The sequence below is a fragment of the Strongylocentrotus purpuratus genome, unplaced genomic scaffold (genome assembly GCF_000002235.5).
Source record: "Strongylocentrotus purpuratus isolate Spur 01 unplaced genomic scaffold, Spur_5.0 spur5_scaffold_3, whole genome shotgun sequence".
Taxonomy (NCBI): domain Eukaryota; kingdom Metazoa; phylum Echinodermata; class Echinoidea; order Camarodonta; family Strongylocentrotidae; genus Strongylocentrotus; species Strongylocentrotus purpuratus.
Genome location: NW_022145609.1, coordinates 34,668,531 through 34,695,860, shown reverse-complemented (window position 1 = coordinate 34,695,860; position 27,330 = coordinate 34,668,531). Strand labels below are relative to the sequence as shown.

Sequence of the window (27,330 nt, the reverse complement as noted above, 5' to 3'; positions counted from 1 at the left end):
GAATTAGTGTCATATAATTTGTGATACTTCATAAACCTTGGGTACAAGTTTCATGGAATTTGATTAAACGCTTTTGAAATTATGCTAAAAATTCAAAATCTTAATGTTGATGCCACAACAAAGTCTAAGTTTGCGGAGCTGAAATGACAATTGACCTTGACTTTTTCACCTAAAAGACTAGTCACATGATTGGGGATACTTGAAAAATCCTGTAAGACTAAGTTTCATTGAATAAGAACTTATACTTTCAAAATTATATTAAGGATTCAAAAACTTAACCTCAGGTGATGTAAATGGGTACAATGGCAGGAATTAATTCCTTGAAATGCTGGAGCGCTGTAATGGCAGCTAGGCTAAAGCCAGGGTAATAATAAATGCGCCTCGGAATAGAATTTCTAGATAGACAGCGCTATAGAAATGCCTATTATTATCATTATCATTATTGATGATGACACTACAACATAGTCTAGATTAAGTTTGTTGACCTAACATGACTTTTGACCTGTGACCTGAAATTCTACTCACATGATTGGGGATACTTGATATCCCTTTATAGGCCAATTAAGTTTCATTAAATCAGAAATTAAACTTACAAAAATTTAATGATATTGTTGCCGCCGCCACCAGAATGCGGCGCCTTTGTCTCGCTTTTGCTATGCAGGCGAGACAAAAAATTTATGAAAATTGGTTTGCGCAAAAATGCTTCAGCCTTAGATTGGTTCAAGGTGCCAAGAGACAATGTGTTGCATAAGTTCTGTAAACTTTCAATAATCTATTTGAACTATGATTTGAAATGAAACATCTCCATCCACAAAGGTTATGCTTTGTTTTCTTCAATGAAACATGGATGTAGAAGATATCAACAAGCCTTTAAAGGCCCACTGCACTACTTGTAGCTACTTGCGCCCTCTCTATATTAAACAATGACTAATCGGTGACCATTGGTTCCTCATGATCCTCTTTTTCTTATGTTAACTGAGAGCTGAGTTGATGAGATAACTACCTGTCCAGCGACCTTGCTGGGCGGTCTAATCCCTCCTGTAAACTAGTACTGATAAGCTTTAATACAGTGCATGTCTTGTTTTCCACATGGTCCAGATGGCAATGCATCATGAAAATTAAATGGAAGAGAGGTTACAAACTTACAAAGGAAATAAAAATTCACCTGTCTAAAAGTTATATTTTATCTCCCTTTTATCTTTCTTGAAAATTTTGAATATGCATACTCCACATAAGATGATTTCATCAAGTCAATAGCTAGTTTTTAGGTCAACAACTTCTGATTTTCAAAGCTTTAGATTTTGAGTTTTCAGAGAGCTGATACTCATCTGACAGAGACTAAAATAGCATATGATTGATATAATTGTGATCTTGATATACAATTCATCTATTTCATTGCACAACCAATTTTCAAGACTTTAAAAAAAAATTACCAGTGCTCTCTCAAACATAAAATAATTTTTGTGAAATCCAATTGAATAGACCCTCCCCTATAATTTCAGGCAGATATCGTGAAATACTAATTTTGGAGAATGTTTTTAAGTGTGTACTTTTTTTTTAATATGCACAGTATGAGTACAGTGTTCTTTCTAAAATTATGCTGATAAGTATAATGCATACATGTAATATTGAAAAAAATATGTACCATTTCAAGAGTTTGCCAGATTCACAAAAGTTTAATGTTGCAAATTCAAATTAAATGCATGGTCAAAAGGGTACCCTAAGGTCACCAGGAAAAGTACCCCATTTAGCTCAGTTAGTAAAAGATGACCCCCCCCCAAAAAAAAAAAAAAAATAAAAATACAACATACACCAACATGTAGCCCCTATATTTAGTGCTACACAGGAGAACAATGATTGGGTCTTAAATTCTCTTTCTCGGTACATGTACATCAACAGATACAGGTATGTTCCCTTATAACAACAGCGTATCATTACCATCTATTTATCTACATGTATGTCCCATAGCTTGAATGCCATAAGGACAAAAACAAAAATTCATAAAGAATAGGTATATGCCCATATGGAGAAATTTACAGGAGCCATAATGTTATGGATTCAAAATGAGTAAGCGTACTGTTGTGACCTTGAATTGGTATAAACTCTTAATGATGATAATGATCTCATCCCTTAACATTGGGGGTTGCCTGGTTTCCACGATGTCATGCATATTACAAGCAGACCATGTGTCCGTTCATACATTCAAAACCTTGAACTAGCAATGCCTACAGCACAATGTACAAAATGCAATTTGTAGTTTGTAATGTAATTTACATGTACATGTGTATATATAACTAGATATATCTATGTATATAGCATTTTATAAATAGTTATATGCAGGGAAAAAATTAATATTTATTTTTCGGGGGCTACTTTTCAAGCTTGCCTGCATGAAATTAACACTCTAAAATTTGTTTTGCATTGAACTCTATGCAAATTTACAGGGGCTCTTTTGAGCATTTCGGGGGCTAATTTGCACCGAGCCCCCATGTATTTTTTTCACTGGTTATATGAAAGTGCATATGATAGGAACATTATTCAAATGTGAAATGTGCTATACAAGAACGATTTATTTAAATTATTATTTTGTATATATACAACATATCAGGAATTCATCTGAATGACTGGGTACATGAATTTGAACTATGATGTGTATAATATCCACCAAGCAGATAGCATAACCATATAAAAGGACATGTCAGATCAAACAAATCAGGATTTTAAAAGAAACACGATTGTTCAAGAAGGCAAGCAGAATAAATATTTTGTGATACCATTGATGAATCACCCCCTCCTCCTCCTCCTCCTCCTCCTCCTCCAAAGAAAGAAGAATTTGGTTATACAAATTAGAAACCCCTTTAAAAATACCAGAAGAAATAACAATTAAAAGAAATTAAAGAACTGATGCTTTCTTACATGTAGTTCAATTTAGAATATGTTCTCACTCAAACCATTATAATATTCTCACTTTTTTTGTTTAATTCTTTCATTTTTTAATTTTCTTTTTAATACACATTTCTACACCCCCCCCCCCTTTCTCTTTAACACATTTGTTGAATTAGTAATAAGGGAACTCCAATCAACAACCCAGCAGGTTCTAAAGATCTTCAGAAAAATAAACAAGAATTAATTCAGATCAAAAGGGAACAATCTTTCACTCCCTTTCTTTCACTCCTCGTTCTATAATTTCCATGCATAATTGATGTCAACTAATGTTTCATTCAACCAAACAAACATTAACAAAAGATACACAGAAGAGGGCTGAGGGGGTGCCTTTAGATAGCAAAATGCAATTAATTATCACAAATGACCCAGAAATCCCATACAATCGGCAACATTCTTTAGGAAGAAAATTTATGAACAAGAAATGCTAGTTTAAGAAAGATGGTTAGGTTTTTAAAAGTCTTAGTAAGAATACCATTTGCTGTGCTGTAACCATAATGTAAGTGCAAATGTACACATTGTACAAACATTTAAAATCTCTCTTTCTCAATTTCTCTCTCACAATTGCACGTTGGCATTGCTTTTGCTTTATTTTATTTCATTTCATGGTTTGGGGGATTGAAGAAATAACTATTATTATTCTGAGAGGTTTACTGTATTCTTGCCCATTAATCTACAAGATTTTCCATCACAGGGTATGAGAGAGGTGTAAAGCAAGATATTCTTAGCATAATGAACAGTTTCTCAGCACGACATAGGCACCACCATTTTAGTTTAGTTAACGTGATGTACCATGTTTAAATATATTCAAATAAATGGATGCTTCCTTCCCACTGTGTGTGGTGATTAAGTATTTCATTCACCTGCTATTATCTTTTGTACTGTAATTGTCAGTATGCTAATTGCATAAATAAGTTGTTGCTTTTCTGGGGTGAAGGTTTGGCGTTTATTAAAAAGATTTTTTAACTGCTATATTCTAGTATTTAAAAAAAAAGACAATTTCACTTGTCCCCCTGTTTATATAATTTTTACATTCTAAGCTATAATTTTCCTTCATTGAAGTAAAGGTTTTGTTATTGAACTAAAAAGCCTTTTTAACTAGAGCTTGGTGCATGATACATGTACATGTACACGTTAGTCTGGTACATCATCAACAAAATGGCTGCGCTATATACATCATCCCAAGAATATCTTCTTTTACATATCTCTTGTATATCTTCGTTAGGAATATTATGTACCAATAGGCAGGAATAAATCTTATCTTTCAGCACACCTACACTTATTCTTTGGGGTGAGGTTTCCTTTAAGTCCTTAAATTAAGCAAAGTTTTCATGAATTTGCAATTCAAACTGTTTTAGAAAAGAACAGGGATATGTTGGCACAAAATGGATACTCTCTTCTTTTGATGCGCATTTCTATAACTTGTGATTCTCAGATTCTTGATGATTAACAGCTTTAGTTAACAGCAATCAATAATTCCCTTTTTCAGAGAAAGGGACTTTGAAGTTTGATTCATGACACCTCATTTGCTATTAATCTATCCTTTCGTGCAGCCAAACAATATCTGTCACCGTCAAAGAAAGCTAGATTTTGGCCAACATTTTGCTTAATTGCTGTATAAAGAAAAATAAAAGAGTATTGATAATCAATAAATGTAACTGACTTTTGTGAAAGTTACTTGACTAAACTTTTGTAATTTGTAAATCTTCAAAAATACATATTGCAAAGGAAATTTGGCCTCTCAGATCGAAACTGCATATAATGATAGTTAAATACTTCAAAGAATATCAAATTGTGCAAAAGTGAATCTTTCTTTCTCAAAGTTTACTCTGCCACCATATTTGCAACATTTTTTTTTCCAACAGATGCTGGGTGTGCGACTGATTATTAGTTTTAGCCAGCAGATAGATTGTAATAAGCCTCCATAAATGATAATGAAAAGATTAAAACATGAATGAAACCTTCTCTCACTCTCAGACACTTTGCATTAAAACTTTTATCAACGTAAAATGAAACAAGGAAAAACCTTCAAATTATTTTAATCTATGTGGAATAGTTACAGCACATCAAATGAAATCAGCAATAAAAAAAAGTGAAAAAGTGGCATGTCCAAACTTTATGATAAAAGGGGGTCTAGTTAAGGCTGTGTGTTTGTCTTCCAACAACTTTTGTTTCTTATTTGGGTATGCATGTACATACATGTAATTAAATGTGTAGGAATCATTGTGCCCCCCCCCCAAAAAAAAAAAAAAAGCAAAGCTCATTTTTGTTTTTCATACCTAAATTTAAAGATAGTCTGTCTGTATTTATATTATTGATTCATTATTGCAAAATAAAATTTTCTGGAAGAATTGTTCATGACTTAGCATATATAAATGCTCCCCAGGTAGTGGAGATTGTGCACACGTTGTGTGCAGGCAAGCACTCAATCTAATGACCTGGGTAATAGTATATTTGTAAAGCGCTTAGAGACATTTGTATCAAGCGCTATATCAAAATTAAATATTATTATTATTATTATGTATGTGCCACACAGATCTTTCCCACTTGACCCCCTTTCTAATTCATATAGTAGACAGTCTTAAGATGTTATCTAACATGAGGAACAAGATGGAAAACAAGCAAGAGAGAGAGAGAGAGAGAGAGAGAGAGAGAGGGGGGGGGGGGGAGAGAGGAGAGGGGTATAAAAGAAAGAAGAGACAGAAAAGCACAAAATGCAAACATGGGGGTATGATTATTTCTTATATTCTTGAAGGGTTGTTTTTGGTTGTACTGCACCTCATTTGTTGTCTGGCATGTCTCATGAGAAGACCTTGGATAATACCCCTAAGCAAGAGAGAAAGATATATTGACCATGGCACGATCAGGTCAGATCAGGTTACCGGTACAAGTAATGAAATACAGGAAGCGAGAAAATGAGATCTAAATCACAGTGGGAAATGAAATACATGTACATGTACATTACAGCTTCTTTGAATTTTGATACAAATAGATAGTCTTGGGCATCCACACAAAGCAAAAAGTTATCAAATATTGTATGATAAGTACACCATAGTAGGTCAATCTTTCAATATTCTTACTTGGTTAATGCAAAATTTTGAGAAAAAATGTAATTTTACATTTCCTTATAATCACTAACAAAATGTTAAAAGTGGATGGTCAACAATGGTATGTAGTTAAAAGTTAACTACAGAATTCTTTCTAAAATAAATTAAGATTTGTATTAGTTGTTAGTTCTAGGTATTAATGGATTTATGTAAATGTACACACATTACATGTAAATGATGAAATATTTAATGAATTTACATAAAAAATATGAAAGTAACATTATTAAATACGCTTGGTAAGTTTAATGAAACGAATTATCCATGTTAAAAACAAAATAAAAGAAATAATATATATAAGAATAAAAAATTAAAAATATTGGTTCTACATCATGTAAATATTTATGTAGGCAACTAATGATAAAACCCACTTTAATACAATAATTAAATAAAAACCAAAACATGAAACGACATTTCCAAAAGAAAGGAAAAACCCCAAAAAAATACATATGGAATTGTAGATAACCAATAGTAAAAGGACAACAACAAAAAAGATTTTGCAATTTAAACTAAAACTAGGTGCCTGGCATTGACAAGAAAATTTTAACACATTATATTCAGATCTTGCAAGTAAAATACCTCAGAATAAACTTGTAAATGTAAATAACTGGTATATGTATCCTACATGTACATACAAATAATACTGCGCTTGCAATAAAACAATACATGAAGAAATTTTGCCATACATGTGCACTACAGCATAACCTCAAGAATGTGTAAATACACCTGTTTCTCCCAAAGTACTCTTTATACATTACCCTTTGTTGAACATGCATCCAGATCAGATCAAAGATTCATAAAACAAGGCAAGTCATTACATCAAGTCATATCATGCACTCACTCATTCTTTGAGTCATCCAATCATCCAGCTAAATTTTTTGATTTTCTTTTTCTTTTTCCCCCATACATTCCTTCACAAATAATTCAATAACATTTGCAACTGTAAAAATGTACTTCAAGTTTAATTCAAGAATAATTTTGATATTCACTTATTCATTTCCTCTTTATTCAAATGGATTTGAGTAACTCAAAACAGAGTGATACTATAAGAAATTCCACGAACAAGCAATGTTTACAGAGCCTATTCAGTGAATAGATAATGAACATAGAATAAAATATTGCTGATACATTTGACAGCGAATGACAGGTACACACAACACGCTTTTGAGTTGCTGATTACATAAAACATGCCTCACAGGAAAGTGGGGCTATGGGAAAGTCTATTATTATCAAGCTCAACTCCATCCAGAATCCAGATTATGAACTCAGAAAACAACCATACCTACATTAACATATGAAAGAACCCATCAAGCTGAAGGGGCTAAGCACTAAACAATCAACTCAAAGCAAAAGAAGCATTCCCATTGGCTATTGAATATGTGATGGCATATAGATGGAAGTAGATAACTGAGAGTGAAGATATTTACATAAATCTAACATCATTTGATTGCACAAAAGAAACCAAGCATGACAGAAAGAGGCTAATCAGAAAATTGTCCTCTCACATCTCACATGTTCCCATTGCCTATCGAAACATGAAGCTTCAGAACATATTCATCACATGTATACATGAGTATTCAGGACTGATGCTAGGAATGGGATGTAACACAATTACAGAATGCAGACTAACAAGAAAGAAGCTACAGAAAGCAGTCCCTAAGAACATTCCTTATGCTGGAAAATATACAACCCTACAAAGAAAATGTTTATCAAAGTCTGTTATGCAAGAATTTGCATACTGGTATAATACTACTGCTACTACTACTACTACTATTAATAATAATAATAATGATACCAATCTTAAATACTAACTACTACTTCTACTACTAATAATAACAATGATGATGATGTTAATGTACAAATAGAATTCTTGCTATAGACATAGACTATAGATATAGACGAAAGACTTCATGCATGGCTGATTGTCAATAAAACGGAGTTAAGTCTTTTCTCAATTCTTCTTGTTGCTATGGCAGGCAACCAGTGAAAACAAAATTTTAAAATCAAATTATGGAAATGCAAGCATCAATTTAAACAAACAGAACTTTGTTATTCCTTGCTCATTTTTCCTGATTGAGGTGTCATATGAACGGCAGAAACTGAACTTTCTAGAAATATGAATTTTTCCTCGAAATTCAGATACCGCCCGCCAAATGACTTTTTGGTTTCCTTCCTTCAAATTGCTTTTAATCACTCATGCGTGAAATATGCATCATATGAGTTGCATCAAATGAAAGAGGAGGATCTAAGCTTTACAAATATGTGTCATTTATTAATTATAATTGTGATTAAGTTATGATAAAACATCAATAATTCTCGGTTTCGTTTTTTCTGGGTCGCACTGTATACAGAGGAGAGAGGAAGAATCTGCAGGTGCTATTCAAATGAAGTGATTTGATCTTTGCTGTAGTGACACTTGCTTTGAGCTTTTTCTTCAAAGATACACGGTTAGGGTTTGGTTTGTGACAGGTTTTCACGTCAAGTTTGATATTTGGGCTAGGAATAATGACGGGTCAGGAACCAGTGTTTAATTACATTTTTTTGTGGAAGCACATTTTCCTTTTGATTTTTTTATCCACAGCTCTTTTTAAACTTTTTCCATAGCTTTTATAAGCTTTCCTGAGCTATGCAATTTTTTATACTGCTAGCACCCTCTAGCTTAGCATAACACATATTTATCATTATGAAATGTGTCGACCCACAGATATTCGTCTAAAAGGATTTGAATATAAATTTCTAATTTTCGTGTACTATATAAATTGAACAATATCATCATTGTTACTACTATATAGCAATTATCGCAGGAGAAATAGACTACTTTCGTATATATAAACCATATTTAATGCATATATCTTTGTAAAATGACTAGATACAAATTATTTCATTCACCTTCATGTATTACACATAATTGTTTCTCAACATGCAGAATATAACTTGCATATATTACATAAGATAAGGCAAGCCATGTTTGTCCTACCTAGCAACAACTAATGTAAGCAAATCAAAATAATTTGTATCAAGCCAATTCACATACATGTTAATGTATGCATTGACTTTAATAACATTAGGAAAATGGCTACAGTAAAAGTATACTATAATAGGTCTGAAATAATCATGACATTCACAAACACAATACACTCAAATGGTTCTAGGACAATTACCCATTGGACAATTACCAGCGTCTTATTGGCAATTTTCTGGGGGTGATTGTCCTGATATGCATACAAAAGATATGTGGACTTACCGATGGGCCTGTATCATCAGCTGCTTGCACAGTATCATTTTTGTCACTCAGAGGGATATCATTAGTGCGACCTTTTAGAAATATATACAAAGAGAGAAGATAAAAAAAAGACCACTAGTAGAATTAAGAATACTTGTACTTATTAAACTTTAGGATGGAACAACACTGCAATTTTTTTTTCCAGCCTTAAACCACTTGCCCTATCCTGACCCTGATTGCACCACACACACACAAACCCCCTCCTTAATTTTGTTGTAGTGTTGTTTTTATATTAATGTATTCAATTGCGTGTTAACAGGATCTGTTTAGTTACTGGTATCATTTGCATTTCTGAAGTTTCAGGATTTTATCTAAATAAATAAATTAAGAGAATAGAGAACAGCATCATTTAGGGGCTGACATGAAATCATGTCATGTGACTTTGTACTAGCACAACTGATTTCTGTAAAACCGTATTTGCCGGCGATAAGGCCGCAGCGCCGCATATGGGGTGTCGTGGTCGAATGGATATGTCAGAGGACTGTGGATCACAAGGTCCGCGGTTCAAGTCCCACCGCGGCACTCATGTCCTTTGGCAAGACATTGATCTACATTTGCCACTCTCCACCCAGGTGTTAAATGGGTACCCGGTAGGATGCGAAAGCTAATGTGGTTTGATTAGCAATGGAGCTTGTAAAATGGCGACTGGCTGGAATGCTCCCCAGGGAGTGGAGAATGTGCATACCTTGTGTGCGGGTAAGCATGAATCCGATGACCAGGGTAATAATATATATCTGTAAAGCGCACTGAGAGGGCCTGCGGTCCTGATATGCGCTATATAAGGACAAACTATTATTATTATTATTATTATTATTATAAGCCGCATCCCTGATTTTGACATTTTTTAGAAAAAAAAAAAAAAAAAAAACTAGATGGAATTTTGACTGCGCGCAGTCGAAAATGATGCCTCCGCCATAGAGCAATTTAAACAAGTTTAAAGTTTAAATCTCCAGTGGTTCTTGAGATATCATGATACCAATCTCAATGTATGGAATTTCATAAGTTGACCTCTGTGACCCTTGACCTTTGACCTACGTGCTCCAAAATCTAATCAGATTGTCTTCCTATGGTGATACACACTATCATTAAGTTTGAAGTTTAAATCTCCAGTGGTTCTTGAGATATTATGATATGGTGATACATACTATCATTAAGTTTGAAGTGAAAATTCTCCAGTGGTTCTTGAGATATCGCGATAACGATCTCAATGTATGGAATTTCATAAGTTGACCTCTGTGACCCTTGACCTTTGACCTACGTGCTCCAAAATCTAATCAGATTGTCTTCCTATGGTAATACACACTATCATTAAGTTTGAAGTTTAAATCTCCAGTGGTTCTTGAGATATTATGATAACAATCTCAATGTATGGAATTTCATAAGTTGACCTCTGTGACCCTTGACCTTTAACCTACGTGCTCCAAAATCTAATCAGATCGTCTTCCTATGGTGATACATACTATCCTTAAGTTTGAAGTTTTTACATCTCCAGTGGTTCTTGAGATATCATGATAACAATCTCAATGTATGGAATTTCATAAGTTGACCTCTATGACCCTTGACCTTTGACCTACGTGCTCCAAAATGTAATCAGATTGTTTTCCTATAGTGATACACACTATCACTAAGTTTGAAGTTTAAATCTCCAGTGGTTCTTGAGATATCATGATAACAATCTCAATGTATGGAATTTCATAAGTTGACCTCTGTGACCCTTGACCTTTGACATACGTGCTCCAAAATCTAATCAGATCGTCTTCCAATGGTGATACATACTATCCTTAAGTTTGAAGTTTAAATCTCAAATGGTTCTTGAGATATCGCGCTAACAAACTCAATACAAGGAATTTCATAAGTTGACCTCTGTGACCTGTGACCTTTGACCTACATACTCCAAAATCTAATCAGATCGTCTTCCTATGGTGATAAATACTATTCCCGAGTCTTAAGTTTAAATCTTAAATGGTTCTTGAGATATTGTGATAACGGTCAAACGGGACGGACGTACGGACGGACAACCCGAAAACATGATGCCTCCGGCACCACCTTCTGTGGCGGAGGCATAACAAAAAAATTTCGGAGGCGGGATACGAACCCACGTGTACGAATGTAGATTCCGACCCGAACCACCGCCTTAGACCGCTCGGCCATCCCGACCCTGATGCTTTCTCTTGCAGCTTTCTCTTGTGTATTGCGCCATAGCTTTGCTCGCGCGAGTTGAGAGGATTGAGGTTGCTTTAGCCATGGCAAAAACTTAAATCTAGATCTACCAGTAGATTTTGGTTGGTAAGTTATGAATTTTATTTACCAGATAGACATAACTTTGCCCTTCATTTAAAAAATATAACACATAATTGTCGGTAAGACATGTGTTATTCTAGAAATGTCCATTACCATTCATTGTTGTCCCATATGTACAAATTTGTGCTGTTTTTCATGGTTTTGACTTGCGATTTTTGTTTGTTACTCTTTCGCCGCAAAGGCCGCACCCGATTTTTTTATATTTTCTCTTCCAAAAATACTGCCGCCTTTACGCCAGCAAATACGGTATGTGATAATTTTAATTTTTCAATGAATATGGATATTTTCCCAGATGGGTTAAAACTAGCAAAAGCGATACCTATTTTTAAGAATGCATTGTCTGATTGTATAAATAATTATCAACCTATTTCTGTACTGCCCATATTTTCTAAAAATTTTGAAAAATGTCTTTTTAATGGACTTCTAAAATTTGTTTATCAGTGCAATTTATTAACAAAAAGCCAATATGGCCAGTATTTCATATGATTAGTACAATATTTTTATGATGAATAAAATAAAGATCAATTACACCCTGACTCCCTTACACACACACACACACCACTAAAACCACATCTGTTCTTACCTTCACTGTCTGTCGAACATCGGACTACTTCAAAGATAACCCACATGACAAACATGAACACACAGAACCCGATGAGAACCCAGAAAGTGTAGCCCTGAAGGTTAGGCAGTATGTTTATTTCTGCGATAGGTACCAGGGCTAGACCTATAGTCACGACTGGGAAAGGGATAAAGACAAAGGAAGACATTGCAGGTTATTGCAGGGGCTATTTGGTTAAAATACATGTACCTACCAATCCAATATTGTCACCACTGACTTGAATGACAGACATTGCAAGTTACTGCAGGGGCTATTTGGTTGAAATATCTACCAATCCAATATTGTCACAACTGAGTTGAATGACAGGCATTGCAGGTTACGGCAGGGGCTATTTGTTAACATACCTACCAATCCAATATTGTCACAACTGAGTTGGATGACAGACATTGCAAGTTACTGCAGGGGCTATTTGGTTGAAATATCTACCAATCCAATATTGTCACAACTGAGTTGATACAGACATTGCAGGTTACGGCAGGGGCTATTTGGTTAATATACATGTACCTACCAATCCAATATTGTCACCACTGAGTTGAATGACAGACATTGCAGGTTACTGCAGGGGCTATTTGGTTGAAATATCTACCAATCCAATATTGTCACAACTGAGTTGAATGACAGACATTGCAGGTTACGGCAGGGGCTTTTTGGTTAACATACATGTACCTACCAATCCAATATTGTCACAACTGAGTTGAATGACAGACATTGCAGGTTATGGCAGGGGCTATTTGGTTAACATACATGCACCTACCAATCCAATATTGTCACAACTGAGTTGAATGACAGACATTGCAAGTGGCGGCAGGGGCTATTTGGTTAACATACATGTACCTACCAATCCAATATTGTCACAACTGAGTTGAATGACAGACATTGCAAGTTACTGCAGGGGCTATTTGGTTTAAATACCTGCCAATACACCACAGCTGGACCTATAGTTATAACTGACAAATAGACAGAAACAAATGAAAAGAATGTGTGTTATTCCAGGGGACCAACTGGTACTTGTCAATACAATATTGTCAAAAATTAAAAGTTCCTGGGCTTGGAGGGGATTGGCACCTGACAATTGCTCATGACGTAATTGAAAGTTATGTGCACTTCTTACAGATACAATGTCTAACAACTGTTCATTGTAATACATGGTAAGCAGTTGCGCTAAGAATAATGGGAACAAGCCTCGAACAGTTCCTATCTTCTAACACCATACTTACATGATAAGATCAATGCGCTGGTTCCCACAGCCCAGTGAGCCCAGTTGAAGATGGATCGTCTAAATATACAAAACATAAACAACATTTAATCAAATTTTTAAAAATATCATAAAACCTTTATCAACACCAGAAATTGATAAACTAACTACTTTTCAATATCATTTCATAATGGTTACAGTAAACAGGCCAAAAATAGGGACACCTATACTTGAACTCTCATATGAAAATGATCTAGGTATCATAAAATTGGAATGCTGTTAATCAAATTTGGATTTGATGCATATTAAAACATATATGTAGCAAGCAGGTGTAAAACTGTTTTTGGGGAAACACGAGTACTGATCATTTCACGTAATAAACTTTACACTTTTTGAAAATATCTAATATTAGCCCCAGTGACATTTCCTTCAAGGTTATTTGTCAAAGATATAGCAAGGCTGGGGCTTGTAATCAATTGTGTTAAGGTTAAGTATAATGTTGGGTCCAGTGTTTAATTTAGGACTTCACCTAATGAAAAGATTGACTGAAGAGTGATTGTCAGTGAGGCATAGGTGGTACAATCTATTTTTGGGGAGTACCTGGAAAAGGTCTCAAGAGAGAGGAACATACTTGGAAGTATCAGGTTAGAATCTAAAGAAAGAGAGAGATACTTTCATGGGGACGCCAAGTGGGGTCTAAAGAGAAATTAGCACTATCGTGGGAATACCATTGTGGGGTCTAAAGAGAGAGGCTTTTTCTTTGAGGTACCAGGTGAGTTTAAATAGAGAGACACTTTCTTAAGGGTAACAGGGTGGGGTCTTAATAAAGAAGAGGCACTTATTTGTGGGTACCAAGGTGGGGTCTTAAGAGAGAGGCATGTTCTTAATAGGGGGGGGGGGGTGCCAGGATGGGGTCTAACGAGAGAGAAAGGCACTTACATGGGAGTACCAGTGAGGGATCTAAAAAGAGAGGCATTTACTTTGGGGTACCAGGGTAGGTTCTAAAGCGAGAGAAAGTAACTTACTGGGGGTACCAGGATGGGGTTTAACGAGAGAGAAAGGTATTTACTTGGGAGTACCAGGTAGGTTTAAAGAGAGAGACACTTTCGTGGGAATACCAGGGTGGGGTCTTAAGAAAGAAGAGGCACTTATATGGTGGTACCAAGAGAGAAAGGCACTAACTTGGGAGTACCAGAAGGGGGGGGGGGGGTCTAACGAGAGAGAAAGGAACTTACTTGGGGGTACCAAGGTGGGGTCTAACCCCGGCCCCCCCACTCAGTCTTATTTAGGGTACATGTATTCATGTTCCCTCCCTTTAGCACTTCCTTGGAGATCCCCCTCAATCCGGACCACTGCTCAATGTGACCCCCTATCTATGATATTGAAGATATTATATAACCCCCTTCTTAAATTTCTCAGGAGTCCAAAGAGAGAGAGAGAGAGAGAGAGAGAGAGAGAGAGAGAGAGAGAGAAAACCCCCTTTTTAAAGAAATCTCTGGGTGAAAAGTCAAATACAAGCCCTTTTTTACAATTCTTGGGCCTGACTTTGTCGCGCGAAAAGTACATCTTCACAATTAAACCTCGTATCTACTTCTGTGTCAACTCTCTCTTATGGTAATCGCTCCTTTCGCAAAGCTTCTGCTGAACTTTGGAACAAATTACCTTTAAATGTAAAAAACTGTCAAACCGTTAACCTATTCAAAACTAGTCTCAAGACACATTTATTCAAAATTGCGTTCGATGATTAATTATCTCTGTTCACTTTGATGTGTATTCCATATGTATTGTTATTTGTAGGTTTATTTGCATTTTTAGTTTTGTATAAGATGTAATTGTATATCAGTCTATTTTGTGTGTATAGCGCTTAGAGACTTCGGTGGTAAGCGCTTTATAAGTAACGTTTTTATTATTATTATTATGTACCCCTTTACCAGAGATTTTGGGAACACGAATGTGGTCCCTCCGACCACGGAGTGGGGGGGGGGGGGGGGGTCTAACGAGAGAGAAAGGAACTTACTTGGGGGAACCAGGGGGAAGGGGGGGGGGTCTAGAGAGAGAGAGAGAGAGGAACTTACTTGGGGGTACCAGGGTGGTGTCTAATAAGAGAGAAAGGTACTCACTCGGGGGTACCAGGGTGGGGTCTAACGAGAGAGAAGGTACTCACTTGGGGGTACCAGGGTGGGGTCTAACGAGAGAGAAAGGTAATTACTTAGGGGTACCAGGGTGGGGTCTAACGAGAGAGAAAAGTACTCACTTGGGGGTACAAGGGTGGGGTCTAACGAGAGAGAAAGATACTCACTTGGGGGTACCAGGGTTGGGTCTAACAAGAGAGAAAGGAACTTACTTGGGGGTACCAGGGTGGGGTCTAAAGATAGCCATGATAGGATTGATGACACCAAGAGCTGTTACAATCACTCCTAGTACAGCATGGGAGAAGCGTCGACGGCTCTGTGTAGAGTTCAAATAAGACACAGTCACATCAAAATCTTATAAATACCTTTACATGTTTCAATTATTTTTCATTTCTTCTTCCCCTCTTTCATTTTCTGAATTCTCTTCTTGCTACACCTATCCCTTCACCTTTCTAACCCCAATCTGTTTTTTCTAACTCATTTTTTACCATCGACTTCTTTATTATTTACACATCTATTTTACCTAAAATCAGATAATTTCTTGATCATAAAAGTTTTTGCCAATATTCAAGAATAGCACACGTAGTTAAAAACAAATTAAACTACAATTTTGCAATTTGTAACAGATTTTTTTTGAGGCAAAAATGGCCATAATTAACTAGTTGCAAATATTTCATTTTGCTACATTTTCTGATTTTACAGCGCAATTTGTTTATCTGACACAGATGGATTCCCTTTTTTCAGTTTGTAACGAACATCATGACTACCTGTTACTGTCATATTGACATGTCATCTGATTCTACAAGAATCAGATTATCAATCATTAAGTTGAACATAATAATAGTAATAATAATAAAGTATTACATGAATACTTAAATGTGCTTCACAATGTTATCATTATTACCCATGCTCACTTTCTAGCCTGCATACAAGAGTGCCCCATCTCCACTCTTTAGGGAGTATTCCTATCATTGTGCACTATTCATATACAGTGCGTATACCAAACAGTGTTCCCAACTTTGGTAGCTCCTAATTAAAAATTCAAAATCAATATGACTTTTAAATTGATTTCATGATGAAGTGTAACTTATTTTCTATACACTAATACCCTATTTAAAAAATCATAGTATTTCTGCCACAGGCGAATGAGCAACCAGTCTTTAAAAAGTGTTGTCAAAATCGCCTTGTGCCAACTTTGGGCTTAAAGGCCTGGTCACAACGAACCCATGGCGCATTTGTGCCCCGACACGACAGAAAATTTGGCAAATCAGGGGTCGTCGCAAAACAGTCCTGCAAAATTTTGAGCATCGTGGCATCGACTTGCCGTCGTGAGGCAAAATTGGACATGCATCAATGCCATCATGCAAAAGCACAGGAAACTACCTAGGGTACCCTCCTTCCCGACATCAACTGGAATGATCTCACCACGTCCAATCCTAGAACGCAAGCTGTTAATTCACATTTCCTGAACTTCGTAAATGGATGCAGCCTCACCCAATTGAGCAAGGAGCCTACAAGACCATCCTCTGGAAATGTCCTGGACCTCATCCTTACAACTATACCAGCAATTGTGCGCAATACACAAACAACACCAGGGATTAGTGATCACCATATTGTCCTTTTTGACATTGATATGCGTCCCTGAACTACAGAGGAAACCTGTTCGGATAATTTACCAGTATGACAAAGCAAACAATCAAGACATAAAGGCACGATGTTCTCAAATGACTGCATCGTACATGGAAAGAAAACCAGATGAGTTTACAGTAGAGGAGAACTGGCTCTTTTTCAAGAATTCCATGCTCTCAATCATGACCCACATTCCTCACCGGAATTCAAAGTCCAAGGTCAGCCATCCATACATCACCAAGAGGATCACCAGGGAGATGGACAAAAGGGATATGCTGTACAAGAAAGCAATTCAGACAAGATCATCACATGACTGGGATACGTACAAGACGAAAAGAAAATCTGTCCAGAGAATGAAAGAACTAGCCCATAACGAATATCTGAATGATGTGGTGGGGAATAGCCTTATGTCTGACCCTAAGAAATTCTGGAGATACGTCAAGGCCCAGAGGAGAGAATCTGCTGGTATTCCAACACTCAAGGTTGAAGGTAAAATGTACTCAACCAATGAAGATAAAGCAAACGCCCTGAATACTCAGTTTTCTTCAGTCTTTACTCATCGGTACTACCTGACAAGGGCCACTCACCATACGAGCCAATTGAGAACCTTCTCATCAGCAGCCCAGGTGTTAACAAACAACTAAATGGACTCGAGATCAATGAAGCTAGTGGTCCTGATGAGCTACTTGCCAGAATGTTGAGGGATTATGCAGATGAGATCACACCTCTTCTTACCCACCTCTACCAACAGTCGTACGATAATGGAGTCCTACCAAAGGATTGGCTGAGAGCTAGAGTGGCAAGCATCTACAAATCAGGAGACAAAAATGGCCCATCTAACTACAGACCTGTGTCCCTCACATGCATCTGCTGCAAGATCCTTGAGCACATCATTCTGAGCCACATGTCCAAGTTTCTGGCAAAAAATGACATCATCACTCCCAATCAACACGGATTCCGGCAAGGACGTTCCTGTCAAACCCAGCTTGTGGAAGCTGTTAATGATTGGGCTAGCAACATCAACCAGCAGCACCAAACTGACGCGATCTTCCTTGATTTCAGCAAGGCATTTGACAAGGTGTCACATCGAAAGCTAGTTCACAAGCTGAAGTTCTACAGAATCCAAGGATCAACTATCAACTGGATTCATGGCTTCCTGACTGGCCGATCCCAAACTGTGTCAATGAATGGAGCCTCATCGCCATAATTCAATTCAATTCAATTTATTTCATTCAGTTAAAAAGACAACATTTCAAATAACAACCAGCTATATAACATAAAATACACATTAAGAACATATTTGACATTTGGACAACAAATAAACTGAATAGGTTGCAACCTGAAAGGAAAAAAATAATCCTTATATAAAGGTTGACCCTTTTTTTATAATAAAAACAAATGAAATATATCCGTTACTAAACATTATACTATACACAAATCAAGACAACAAACATACATACAACATCAAATAAAATATGTCTTGAATTTAAATGATTATTGCAGTTTATCTAAAAGAAATTTCTTATACCTACGTTTAAAAACATTTACACTAACAGAATTATGAATATAATGGGGAAGAGTGTTCCATAAAAAGGGTCCTTGGAAAATAATAATTTTTTGGTTTAGTACTGTACGAGTCAATGGCAAGTGAAATTGTTTAGCATTTCTAGTATTATAACTATGAATAGTACAGTTTAAAATAAACAATTTGGAAATAGAAATCAACGGATGTCATCTCTGGGTTCCCCCAGGGATCGGTCCTTGGTCCGGCCTTGTTTCTTGTGTACATCAATGACATATGTGAAGACGTATCATCATCAATAAGACTCTTTGCTGATGACTGTGTCTTGTACCGCAGTATCCACACAAGAGATGACCACATAGCCTTACAGCAGGATCTTTCCACACTGGCAAAATGGGCAGACCTTTGGGATATGTCATTCAATGTGAAGAAATGTGCCCACATGTGCATCTCTTTGAAGCGGCATCCCTGGACCTTTGACTTTAACATCAATGGGAAAGCAGTTCCAAAAGCTACTTCCTATAAATACCTCGGAGTCACAGTGGCAAACAATCTGAGCTGGAACACCCATGCACAGAAGATCTAAGCGAAAGCTGCAAGAACTCTTGGGAGTTGTACGTCGAGCCCTTGGGAAATGTCAAGGACATTGCATACAAGCAGCTTGTAGGACCCCAGTTGGAATATGCCTCAAGTGCATGGAATCCACACACCCAGAAGGAGATCAAACTCATAGAGAGCATACAGAGACAAGCTGCTAGATTCGTCCTCCATGACTATAGAAGAGAATCTAGTGTCACCACCATGCTGTCATCTCTTGGCTGGGACACGCTACAACACCGCCGCTTGCTAAATCAATGCGAGATGCTCTTCAAAGTACACCAAAAACTTGTCCAGATCTCCTTGCCTCCTGACATCTGACTTACCACAGGCATCACCAGACCGCAACGAGCACAACATCAAAACCACAACTTCAGATTCACCCAACCATTTTGCCGAGTTAACTGCTACATGTACAGCATGTTTCCCAGAGCAGTCAGTGTCTGGAACACTCTCCCAAGCAACGCTGTCACTGCAAATACAATTCTTGGCTTTAGCGGAGCGGCATTACCCGCCATACAGACTATGGCGCCGCCCCTGCCCCTGAAGATGTTGTAACGTGGGACACACCTGCACCACCTGCACCCTACACATTGTATATAGTGCACGGAGAACAACTACCATCACTTCACCAACAGCACATCACCAACAGCACGCAACACAGCACAGCCCTCTCCAGGACAGCGTTCACGCTTTTGGGAGAGTAATTCTTCAAGGTTCTCACAGAACCTTGTTTCGATCCACAGGATAACCTTTAATTATTTTGAACAGCCTTATAACTTGACTCATGATATCTAAGTTTTCCCTGCTCACTTGTGTGCTGCGCCATTTCACACGCGTTGGGAGCATAAAGTGTTTACCGGTATCTCAAATACCAAATGAAAACTCAAAGGATACTCAACCCAAAGGCACGAAAGAACACATTTGATGAAAAATATCATAGAAATTTACAGCAGACTTTCATAAATGATATAACATCCCAAATAAACTATCACTTAATAAGAAGGTTACCTTAAACAAGGGATGAAAATGGAGTCAAGATTGTAATCATGATAAGGAAGACATATCATAAATTTACTTGTCATAAGAATTTCTTTGACCTTTTCACAGCTGCCTAAGAGTCAATGTAAACAAATGAGCAATAGTTTGGAATGAGATAGCACATATATAATGGCTTTTGACCCACATTCATTGCTTCAGCCAAAACTTGGTACAAGAGGCTTTTGAGAACACTGACATGGCATCAGTGGCGGATCCAGAAGGGGGGCATGGGCCCCCTCCCCTGCAGCCGGCTGGATCCATCCCTGCATGGCATAGTTCTTCTTTACAATGAAATATGATTTAAGGTCTTATAGAGTTAAACTTTTAATTAGAAGCTACCAAAGTTGGGTACACTTTTTTTTCAATGCACTGTACATAGATGTAGGGTAGAGGGAAAAGCATTCTCATTGGTGTTTGATAATCCTCACAAGCACCCATTTCCTTCTGGGTGGAGAGTGGCAATATAAAAGAATGTCTTGCCAAAGATACATAAATTTAATGTTGAGAGACTGATGAAAAGTGCCACAGCCACAAAAATTACCATGGATTAGCCTAATTACCCTCCTCTAGTCTCTGTTATCATTACAAAGTCATGGAGGGAAACTCACCTCTGTACCATCGCCAAGCTCTAAGAATCCTCCCACATGGACAAATATTACGATGAAACCGATTACGAACAGTAACAAAGCTAAAACCATACATGCTCGATGTACCTGTAACAGAAAAAACAATTGTGATGTACAGAACAAATTATGTTTATATTTTATGTATATTTATCTACTTCATCTTGCTTTTACTCACCTATCTATTGCATAATTGCCATTCTTATGCAAATTAGAATTGCCCCCCCCCTCCCCTTCTAGTGGCTGAAAAATTCTTTGACCCTTTGTTGCCCTGGCAACGGCTGGGAAACCTTTCACCTAATCCACTATATAGCCCAAAAAAATATTTGGATACCTTATTTTTTTAATGGATCTGGGGGTGTTTCACAAAGACTAAGATCAACTTTAAGTTGGATTTAACTATGGCATGCTATTCATGCCACTGGTTGCTCTCACCATTATGAACTTTAGATAATATTTTTTCCTTCAATAATGAATTATCAACAAATGTAAATTCTGTAGATTTGTGACCATGATGTGTACGTCCCTTGAGAGAAATATGCCAGTAAATGGTGAGAGCAAATAGTGGCATGAGCAGCCTGCCATAGTTAAGTCCAACTTAAAGTCGATCTTAGTCTTTGTGAAACACCCCTTGAGGTGATGTCTTTGGAGCCAAAATTGTAGAGCAGGGGCTGAAAATTTTTGTTGTGATAAATTTCATGCAGTAAAGTGGAAAACAGGATTTTATCTATAACAACATTATAAAATTATCATTAAAAGAGGAAATTTGGGCCACAACAAAATTATTTGGAAACCTGAGCCCCGTCTTAACAAGAGTTGATATCAATCGCAACTATCGTATTTGCCAGCGATAAGGCCGCACCCCCAACTTTGACATTTCGTAGAGGAAAAAAACAAAAAAACAAAAATGGACCAAACAAAATAATCGTAATTTTCTCATAGAACACTATTTTTTCTACAAACTGATACCAAATTCATCAATATTCTTATAAATTTACAAGAAGTTTACCTAAAAAATTATCGTAATTTAGCAGATCTTCATCAATTTTTAAGCTAGTACTGTATCGCACGCAGATTTGGTATCCTACATATACCCCTACCACGATGTGCAGTGTAATACAGAATTGCGACTACGACCTGCGCAGTTGCGTTGTGCGGCAGCTAGCTCCGTAAGTAACGGTCTGTCCCTTCTTTTACTTTTTGGCGATGCAATGGTAAGGACCTAGATCTAGATCTACCAGCAGATTTTATTAGAAAAATAAGTTATGCAGTTTATTTTTGTCTTTATGGCAACAATGCAACATAAATTGTAGGTAAGTTATGTGGAGTTATTCTAGAAATGTACTGTACCATTGTCTATAGTCAAGCCAATTGGTATTGAATTGGGATTCAATGGGGGCATTCAATGGGGATTCAATTGGTAAATCGATCCAGTTAGAAGAACCAGTAATAAATTATTGATACTTCATAATCGATATTGGCAACTGTCCACCAATTAGGTATATTCCAATCTCATTTGCATTAGTCCCATATGTTCAAATAGACGTGCTGTTTTGACTGCTGAATTTTGTTGTTGTTGCGCAAAGGCCGCACTCAGATTTATGATATTTTTTCTTCCAAAAATACTGCTGCCTTATTGCCGGCAAATATGATATGTAAATAAGAGAGCAGACCTGCCTAGCTCTGGAGTTCAAAAACTGTATTCTTTAATCCCAAAAGTTGTATTCTTAAAAATAAAAACAGACGTTAACGCGGATCAATGCCTCGTACAGTTCCTACATACAGGAAGAAATTTTTTGAAGGATCATTGGTTGAATATGCATGATTTTGTCATGACTGGTGTGTTTGATGAACCAATGAATATCCCCAAATTGGTGATGTGAGATGCTTGTAGGATACTTTACAGGACAGAATAAATAATTTTTTTAAAAATCGTATTTTATCGAGGAAAATCGTATTTGCTTCTAAAAATCGTACAAAATACAACTAAATCGTACTGGTTGGCAGGTCTGAGAGAGAGGATAAAGCAAACTTGCGCCTATTTGGAGGACTTACAATTGATTTGGATCAAATCGTAACTCTTCATAAGAAGGGGCCCTTGTCTTTGTAACACCATGCTTAAACATGACTGTGTAAACGTCTATCTAGAAAAAATTGTTGTGGCAAATAAAAATGGCATACACCAAATGCACTAGATCTAATAAAAACACAGATAATATTGATGTCCTTTGTTGGGCACTGCTACATTTCTCCACATCCCTACTTGCCAATCATTTATTAAAGTAAAACAGTTTATTTTGCTGATGTGTTTGATTTTACATAGTTAACCCTCATCATATATGAACGAGATAAAGTAGAGTTCTGGTCATGTGATTATAATGTGAAAGAAACTGTCCGTAAGAAATTGGGAAAGGTTGATTACACTGTATATAGTATTTAGGAATCGATACACTTTGAGGTTTGGGAAAGATACAAATAAATAGAAATTAACAAAATCGATCTGAAATCAGATGCACTGCACACATAAACAGGTATATGGGACTACACACACAGGTGTTAAGAATGTTTGGTCCTAACTTTCCCTCTATTTCCCTTAACATTTTCGGAAGGAGATTCCTGCAATGATATTCTTATAAACTGACGTTAAAAATTTCTCTTTAGAGTTTGACTTACAGCAAACCAAATTTTAACATCACAGAGTTTGGAGTCAGGCCACATTGGTTTGAAGAATCGTGCCATGGTGAGACCTACACTAGCTAGACCTATCCAAGCTATGATCATCAGGCAGCCTAGGAGAAAATTGGAAATAAATATTGAAATTTAGATTGCTTGAATAATAATAATAATAATTAAACATTTTTACAAAGTGCATACTGGTAACACATAGGCAAAATTTCATGTCTCTATGCACTTTAAGAAAAAGACAAAACTATGCACTGTGTTCATGATTCTGATTATTTATGAAGCGGTGAAGAGATATGTCTTCAGAGAATTGATAAAGGTTTTAAAGGCTATATACTTTTCAGTTGTTTAGGCAACTTGTTCCACAAAAAAGGTGCTGCATATGAAAAAGACCTTTCCCTGTATGACTTTGTCATGGTTTGTGGAGCACAAAGCAGAGACTTGGAACTGGAACGTAGCATTCTATCTGGTTTATATGGAGTAAGTAACTTGGTAAGATAAACAGGAGCTAGTTGATGTAAACATTGGTAGGTTAATAGAAGTACTTCAAACTAGATACAATACTTGATGGGTAACCAATGTAGATCTCTTAAGACCGGAGTTATTGATTCATGTTTCTTTGTGCATGTAACAAGACGCACTGCAGAATTAGAAATAGAATGGTTATTTCTATATGTTGAATTGTAAAAAAAGAAGAAGACGGAGGAGGAGGAGGAGGAGGAGGAGGAGGAGGAGAAGAAGAAGAAGAAGTACACCCTGTACCTGTATATTTATGTTGCACTCATATCCATCCCAGGGACCCTGGCTTTATGTAGCCCAGCTGAAAGCATTCAAGGAATAACTTCCTACTAGATTATGGTAGGAAGTGGGTGGAGAGTGGCAAATGCAGATTAATATCATGCCATTAGTGCTGATGTTGGGACTCAAACCACAAACCATAAGATCCACAGTTTACTGATCTATCAAATAGATCATGACAATCCTACACAACATCAATATTGAAATATTGGAAAATAGGTAAGGATAGAGAGAGAAGTAATACATTTTTTATATTGATGTTTTAACAACTTAATGTTGGCTACATCCTGGAAATTCGGTGTGCTTTTGTCTGTATGGTGATGCAAACCATCCCGATCTAACAACCAATTTTATTGAGAAGTTTTCCACAGATGCATGTACCCCACCCTCTGGCCCAGGTAAGTGTCAGACTTCGTTGTAAATTCACTGCTGCACTATTGAGTATTGAACATCAAAATCAACCTAAGCAGGAATTATTTTATCTAAACTGGCTAGACTACTTGATTCAGGGACCCTAGCTCCACATATGTCATTTTGGGAGGGGAGGACGTGTTTTCTGTGGGCTCCCAAAATTTCAAGCGTAACTCGGGTTAGGGCGCACGAAGAGAACTAAAATTTATATCGGACTGTGGATAACAGCACTGGGAAGGCGATCTCGAGAAAATCTGGAATTTTATATCATCGATGGACCTAATTTTATAGAAAAACATTTGAAATTTTTTCACTTTTTATAGGATTTGAGTTTTCAAATTCGTTTTTCTTTGCGTATTCCTGGATATTTGTTTTGACTGATCTGACGCGGAGAAGCACCTGTTTAACGCAGTATCAACATACGCACAACTACAGTATAGCGCACACTTTTCATCTCAGCTGAGTGTGACGTCATAATAGGAGACTTCAGCCAAGTGCACATATCCTTTAATTTCTTGAATGGGAATGTTGTTGTTTCGATTTTTGTTGTTTTTCTTGGTAATTGTTCGTAAATTGATCAGGTGGGTGGTACAGGCAAAAAATTACTTATAATAGGTTTTTGTTTAAGCTTGGATTGTTAGAGCTCTTGTGAGTAATGTGCCGCGGGATTCCATATCCTCAAACTGCTGGCGAACAGAGCAACAAGACCAAGCTTTGTAATTTTTGTTAGGATTTCTGTCTAGTAGTGTCGTGTTTGTGCCATCGAACTGGATCAACCAAATCAATTGATTCATAATAGATCTATATTAAAATCAGTTACTCAATTTATTATTCAAATTAATTTGATATCATAAGGTATATCCGATCTGCCCTAATCTCCTTAATATTCTTGCACTTATTTCGAGAAAAAATCTTTGTTCTCTACTGTAATCAGTGTTTTTATCACAGCACTGAATAGACATAATCAATAAATTACTTAAAAGAAATATTTGGTTGGTTCAATTAGTACTTTTATCATAAGAGTAATTGTAATCGCCTCATTATTTTATTAAATGTTAATTGTTTTTGCCATGCTTGGTTGTAACCACTGCCTTGTGGTTCAGGTTCTCTTTAGAATCTAATTAAGGCTAAGGGAGCAAACCCTAACAGAAAACCATGCCACCGTGACAGCAGTAAGGGCGATTGACGATACGGAACTCCCGACATCCTTCGACCAGTCACTGCAGGGTCTAGTGGTTCACACCCGTCCTGGCTTGTCCTCGCCGGTGTGAAACTGCCACCAGTTCCCCGAGAGAGTATCATTAGTAACTTGCAAGAGCTACCGGTACTTATTCACCTTTGCAAGCAGCCTTCATTATGCGCAACAGTATGAAACTTCATACCGGTTCGGTCGTCTTCCGGGTTAACAAGGACCGCGCTGTTAGATCAGGACTTCCGTCGACAGTGCCAAGTATACTAGGAAGCAAACAGCGACAACAAAAAGACGACACCAGCGGAATAACTACAATGATGTTTGGACAGTGGAATGTCAGGACACTCCTCGATCGAGAAGGAACTGGCAGGCCAGAGAGAAGGACTGCCCTTGTAGCCATGGAGCTGGAGAAATACAGAATTGACATTGCTGCTCTGAGTGAAACATGTTTCTCCGAGTCAGGAAGGCTCGATGACATCGGCTACACATTCTTCTGGAGTGGCAAGCCAGACGGCGTACGACGAGAGGCTGGAGTGGGATTCGCCATCAGAAAAGAGATCTTAGCGAAGCTCACAGAAATGCCTAAAGCGGTGAATGATAGAATTATGACAATGACGGTACCACTGACGAAGAATGGAAATGCTACTCTCATCAGTGTATACGCACCAACCATGACGAGTCCGGATGAAACAAAGGAGAACTTCTACAATCAGCTTAGGCGAACGTTGCGAGACACCCCCCGGACTGACAAGCTGATATTGATGGGAGACTTCAATGCCCGGGTAGGACGAGACTATGAGAAATGGCAGTCAGTGTTAGGCAGGCACGGAATCAGTAAATGCAACTCCAATGGTGAGCTACTTCTAGCGCTGTGCTCTGAGTTCGAACTCCTACTGACAAACACCGTGTTCAAGCAGAGGGAAGAACACAAAACCACCTGGATGCACCCTCGCTCTAAGCATTGGCACCTGATTGATTACATCATAACAAGACAACGAGACAGAATGGATGTTCCACAGCACAAGAACTATGCGTGGAGCTAACTGCTTGACGGATCACCAGCTACTAAGATCAAAGATTGCATTTGCTTTACGTTCAAAGCGTAGGAAGCAAGGAGCTACTAAACTTGCAAAGCTGAACACAGACCGGCTACACGTCAACACACAACGGCTAAATCTAGAGCAAGATATGGAGAAAGCTCTGACGAACTGGGGAGTGCAAGAGGGAATGACAGTTGATCAGACCTGGGCATCAC

General features: G+C 37.3%; 1 protein-coding gene across 3 annotated transcripts in view; it reads right to left on the bottom strand.

The window, feature by feature from the left end:
* Positions 1 to 27,330, bottom strand: part of LOC764902 (putative ferric-chelate reductase 1) — an 81,887-nt gene that overhangs the window by 14,885 nt on the left and 39,672 nt on the right. For 2 of the 3 annotated variants that reach the window (XM_030996125.1, XM_001201510.4), the window contains exons 7-12: positions 23,666 to 23,781; positions 20,978 to 21,082; positions 15,793 to 15,896; positions 13,471 to 13,529; positions 12,215 to 12,370; positions 9,292 to 9,362 (exon numbers count right to left, since the gene is read on the bottom strand). In XM_030996125.1, coding sequence (XP_030851985.1) covers positions 9,292 to 9,362; positions 12,215 to 12,370; positions 13,471 to 13,529; positions 15,793 to 15,896; positions 20,978 to 21,082; positions 23,666 to 23,781 — 611 coding nt within the window. Of the gene's footprint in view, positions 1 to 5,721; positions 5,770 to 9,291; positions 9,363 to 12,214; positions 12,371 to 13,470; positions 13,530 to 15,792; positions 15,897 to 20,977; positions 21,083 to 23,665; positions 23,782 to 27,330 lie in introns of all 3 variants that reach the window. The other variant, XM_003724772.3, reaches the window with a different exon arrangement.